Consider the following 4,854-nt stretch of genomic DNA (forward strand, 5'->3'; position numbering starts at 1 on the left):
CCGCCCCTCGGGGCCCCGCCCGCCTGCAGACAGACCTCCTGATGCATCGGTGGCGCTACCCGTCGCTCTCCCTCCACGGGATCGAGGGCGCCTTCTCGGGGTCGGGCGCCAAGACTGTGATCCCCAGGAAGGTGATCGGCAAGTTCTCCATCCGCCTGGTGCCCAACATGACCCCGGAAGTGGTCAGCGAGCAGGTAGGCAGGGCCGGGGACAGGCGGGCAGGGCGTGGACGGCTGCACGCCGGGTTCCTGCCGGCTCGGGAGTGGCCAGGATGAGTCATTCAGGAAGGGCACGGATGGCCAGGCGGCGGCCATCCGTGAGTGACCTTTGTCACTGCTGAGCCAGCCCACTCTGACCTCTGACCTCGCCCGAGTCATTGCTCGGCCCCCGTGTCCTGATAAACTGTCGTCAGTCACACAGCTCCGGGTTTGGTGGCTGAAATGTGGTCGCTGGGGCCCGCCGTGGGCCTGGTGCCGAGTCACTGTAGGACCGCGGAGACTCGCTGCGGCCCGGGGTTGTGGCCCCTGCAGCCCATTGTGGGCTCGGGGCCGGCCGCTCCCGCAGAGCGTGGCAGGTGCCAGCCAGGTGATGCGGCCCTTTTCGTCTGCGGCGCAGGTCACGAGCTACTTGACTAAGAAGTTCGCCGAGCTCAACAGCCCCAATAAGTTCAAGGTGTACATGGGCCACGGCGGGAAGCCCTGGGTGTCCGACTTCAACCACCCCCACTACATGGCGGGCAGAAGAGCCCTGAAAACAGGTCAGGCGCCCTCGGCGCACAGCCCGGCCGGCAGCCCGGGGCCCTGCGCCGGCCTCAGCTCACCACCGCTTGGGCTTCTCCCCCAGTGTTTGGTGTGGAGCCGGACCTGACCAGGGAGGGCGGCAGCATCCCCGTGACGCTGACCTTCCAGGAGGCCACCGGCAAGAACGTCATGCTGCTGCCCGTGGGCTCGGCCGACGACGGCGCCCACTCCCAGAACGAGAAGCTCAACAGGTGGGGGCTCCCGGGTGTCCACGTGGGCTCCCCGCCCCGCTGACCGCCCGCCTGCCCCCTCGCGAGGGGCCCCCGTGGGCCGAGGCGAAGGGCGGGGCGGCCACGTGTCTCCTGCTCGGCCTATGCCTGACGGCGGGTGGCCGCAGCCCAGAAGGACGCACCGGGCCCCCGCGCCGGCTGCGCCAGACGCTGCCCACGGTGACGTGGCCTTCCCCGGCAGGCACAACTACATAGAAGGCACCAAGATGCTGGCCGCCTACCTGCACGAGGTGTCTCAGCTGAAGAACTGAGGGCCGCCCCCGGGGCACCGAGGAATGGCACGCCCCGTCCTCCCGCGCCTGGACAGCGGCCCTCCGCCCTCGCCCTGCCCCGGCCGGGCACAGCCTTCCGGGAACGGGCAGCCGCCCGCCACCCCAGGAGTCACCTGGGCCCGGCGGTCAGCAGCGCCAGCCGGGTTTAACAGCCCGATGCCACGAGCCCCGGAGGTGGTCAGTGGCTTGGTCCCCAGAAAAGAGCCACGGTCGCGGGGACAGGTTGTGCCGCCGTGGGCCGCGGGGCTCGGGTCCCTGGCCGGTGCTCTCCCGTCCGTGCCAGGCCTTAGCCCTGTTTCCTGGGTCCCTGCTGTGATCGGCCCCCCACCCCGCCCTGGGGGTCTCTGTCCAGTCTGCTGCTAAATAAAAGGAGGAAGTGAGCCTCGGGGTCGCGCCTGGACTGCTCCCTCAACGCAGTTAGGCTGTTTCCCTCTCCCCAGCTGCCGGAGGCCGCGGCGCCGCCCTGTCCGGCCCCGCGTGCCCGGCCAAGGAGCCTCCGCGACCTCTTGTCTTCGGGGCTCCTGTGCCCTCCGTTGGCTTCCCTCGGCTTAGCCTCTGGCGGCAGGGCCGAGGGGCCCCCCTCAGGTCCTGGCCCGGGCGCGAGGTCGGGTCTACCACGGGAGTCTTTGCAGGCAGCTAGGAGGCGGGGGCCCCATCAGGTGGGGCTCTCGGGGGGAGATCGGGGCCAAGCGGGGTGTGAGCGCACAGCAGGGGCCAGACGGCCCGAGAGCCCCAGCCCCAGCCCCAGATGGCGAACGCACCCGCCCACGCTGCCCTGAGGGGCCCGGCCCTGCCCGCACCTCAGCCGGACTGCAGACATGTTGCCCAGACACTGCAGCCGCAGCCGGGCAGCGCCCAGAGCAGAGGGAGCTGTCCCCAGGCCGCCACCACCCGCTCGCCCGTGCCCGCCCACAGGCCGGGCAGCACCCGCAGGTGACACCAGGCCCCGCGCCCACACAGCCAGTCGCACCAGAGGCCTCCGGCCGCTACCCCACCGGGCACACAGGCCCGTTGTCCTCTGCCGTGCAAACAGACGCCCGCCTGTGAAGCATCTTTGTTCCCAGATGTGAATAGGTCCACTGTGCCAGGCTGTCCTCCATCCGGGGACCAGGGTGCGGCGGGGGCACAGACCAGCAATTGGCAGAGGGCACTTCGCGCCCCGCTGGGCCTTGGGACGGCGCACTCCCTGGGGCCGCCAGAACCGGACCATGGACCCCACGCTGGGGAGAATGGTGAGTAGACCCCTCCGGCCGGTGGGGTCCCGCGCCTGGCGCCCGCGCCCGGCGGGGCTGAGGCTGGCTTCAGGGGGCACAGCGCCTGGTGCAGTGCCCAGCGAGCAGAGGCCGGGGCTCCGGGCTGAGTGGCACCGGCCAGGGTGCCCACGCTCCCGGTTTCCTTCCCAGTGTGAGCAAATTTACTAAGACCGAAGAGCAGGACCCCAGTTGCGAGTGTCAGAGTGGAGGGGCACCCCGGGGCCAGGTGCCCCCTTCGCGCACTACTCCCCACTTCCCCCCCCCGGCCACAAGTGAGCCGCCGGGGGTGGGGCCCAGGCGCCTGCGCACTCCGTCCGTCCGTCCTCGCATGGGCAGCTGTGGGGTTGCTCCTCGCCTGCGCCCGCAGGTCTCCCCGGCCTGCCGCGGCCCAGGCAGCCAGGACCCTGCTGGGCACCTCAGGGGCTTGCCGGTGACCGGCGCTCCAGGGGGCCCTTGTCGCCAAAGACAGGCGGTCTGTCTCCCTGCCGGGGAGCGACGGGCAAGGGCGTCTGCGGCTCCACCCAGCGCGACGGCACCTGCATGGCGAGCGGTGCGGCGTGACGGATGGCGGGCGGTGGGGGCACCGACGGGCCGGGAGGAAGCGGGCTTCTCCGGTGCTCGCTGCTGCCCAGACCCCCTTCAGCCCAACAGCTCCTGTGGCCAAGAAGCACTGAAACTTCACGTTCAGAAAGCCTCACACATTAAGTCAGCGGGAACTGGGGAGAGAGTTGGGTCACAAGTTGTGAGATGAGAAACAGGCGGGGAAAGAGAAAACCAAGTCAGGACGTGGGGAAAGGGCAAATCCTAACCCTGGCCCTGCAGCTTAGCGAGTCAGGCCCGGGGTCCTGGGAAGAGGTCGCCCAGCCAGTCACTGCAGCCCCAGGTGAGACGCATGACGCATGGTGCCTTTCACGGAGCGGTTCTGGGGAGGCGGAAATAGAGGGCGAGATTAGAAGGGAGGGCCTGGCTGCTGCTCCCGGGCAGGCCAGCGGGCGGCCACGGCGGCCCGAAGCACCGAGGGGGCGGCGGGCGCAGGGGGCAGCTCCCTGCAGCCCCGTTCGCCTGGGCGCGCAGCTCGCAGCTGCACTGACTGAGCGTCAGTGTTCTGAATTATCGGTGACCCAGTGCCTTGCACACGGCACACTTAAAAGAATTGTGACATCGCTAAAATGGTTATTTCTGAGATACCGTATTTTAAGATAAAAATTGAAGTTGTAGTGAGTTCCATGGGGCATATAAATCTAAGGCATGTAAAAGGCCCAGGAACTTGATGCAATTTTTGAAATACCTGCATGAGAGATACGCACCCACACTCAAAGTGGGACGTCACTTTACGTGGCAGTGTTTCTCCGTAACTTACAACTACGGCTAGCTAGCTTTCTAGGAGAGAGAACGGATCTCTGTAGGAGAACCCCTGGGAAATCTCAAAGGTGGTTACAGGTCCAAAGGACTTGGTTAGAATTTGTGGGAAAATGTCAAAGTTTAAAAGGCGAAGAAGATCTCCAGCCACAGTGAAACAGAACGTTGTTACCCACTTGACCAAAGTAACAACTTGCAGGTTTCAAAGGGCAAAAGCACAACAGGCCTTCAGTTCTTTCATAGAGAAGAGTCAGTACTTAGGTAGTCGGAGAGGGTGATGTGAAATGTGGAGATGGTCGAGATCAGTCACCCTCTCTGCCCCAGGCAGATTTTTCATCTCCAAAGACAAAGCTTTTACGACCCCAGAAAACTGTCCATTAAGGAGAGGTCAGGAAATCCTAATTTTGCGTAGACAAAGTCGAAGCAGTAAAAGCCTGGGGTCTCCCTGGTGGCGCAAGGGGTTAAGCCTGGGCTCAGTGGAGTATCTGCAGCTGCTGCAGCAGGAGTTTCGGGGCCAGGGAGTGACCCCCCCGGGGCGCAGCAGGCCTCTCCCTCCCCGCCCCTCTGCGGCCTGTTTCTGGGGATCCGCCTCTTCTGCTCCCGCTGTCTCTGGGGGGTCCTCTCACCCCTGCACCTCTGGTCTGTACCCCAGATCTTCTTTGTAAAAACAAATTAAATAAATAACCATGTAACACATCCGCTCAGCTGTAGCCAGCTGACCACACACCAAAGATTTTCTTTTCTGAGCGCTGAGCTTTTCCCAACTCTTCATACCTATTTAAGAGTTTTTCTTTTAGTCTCCTTTTCAGACCTTTCAGTAGTCTAGAACAGGACAGAATCACTCTCCTTTTCCCTAAAAGCTAAAGACAAAAGCACATCTTCACACTGTTGCGCCTCCCCCAAAACCTCAGCGTTTCCTGCAACCTCTGCATGCAGCCCT

At 64.7% G+C, this 4,854-nt stretch overlaps 2 protein-coding genes across 2 annotated transcripts in view; both read left to right on the plus strand.

The window, feature by feature from the left end:
- The window catches only part of CNDP2 (CNDP dipeptidase 2 (metallopeptidase M20 family)), an 11,382-nt gene extending 9,699 nt beyond the window's left edge, over positions 1-1,683 (plus strand). Inside the window, exons 8-11 of the mRNA XM_012725805.1 lie at positions 6-194; positions 616-757; positions 844-991; positions 1,212-1,683. Of these exons, the coding sequence (XP_012581259.1) occupies positions 6-194; positions 616-757; positions 844-991; positions 1,212-1,281 (549 nt within the window). The 3' untranslated portion in view covers positions 1,282-1,683. The remainder of the gene's footprint in view (positions 1-5; positions 195-615; positions 758-843; positions 992-1,211) is intronic.
- Positions 1,684-2,031: 348 nt separating this feature from the next.
- Positions 2,032-4,854, plus strand: part of CNDP1 (carnosine dipeptidase 1 (metallopeptidase M20 family)) — a 20,974-nt gene continuing 18,151 nt past the window's right edge. Inside the window, exon 1 of the mRNA XM_012725806.1 lies at positions 2,032-2,534. Coding sequence (XP_012581260.1) covers positions 2,511-2,534 — 24 coding nt within the window. The 5' untranslated portion in view covers positions 2,032-2,510. The remainder of the gene's footprint in view (positions 2,535-4,854) is intronic.

The sequence above is a fragment of the Condylura cristata genome, unplaced genomic scaffold (genome assembly GCF_000260355.1).
Source record: "Condylura cristata isolate star-nosed mole 26May11 unplaced genomic scaffold, ConCri1.0 scaffold00016, whole genome shotgun sequence".
Classification (NCBI taxonomy): Eukaryota; Metazoa; Chordata; class Mammalia; order Eulipotyphla; family Talpidae; genus Condylura; species Condylura cristata.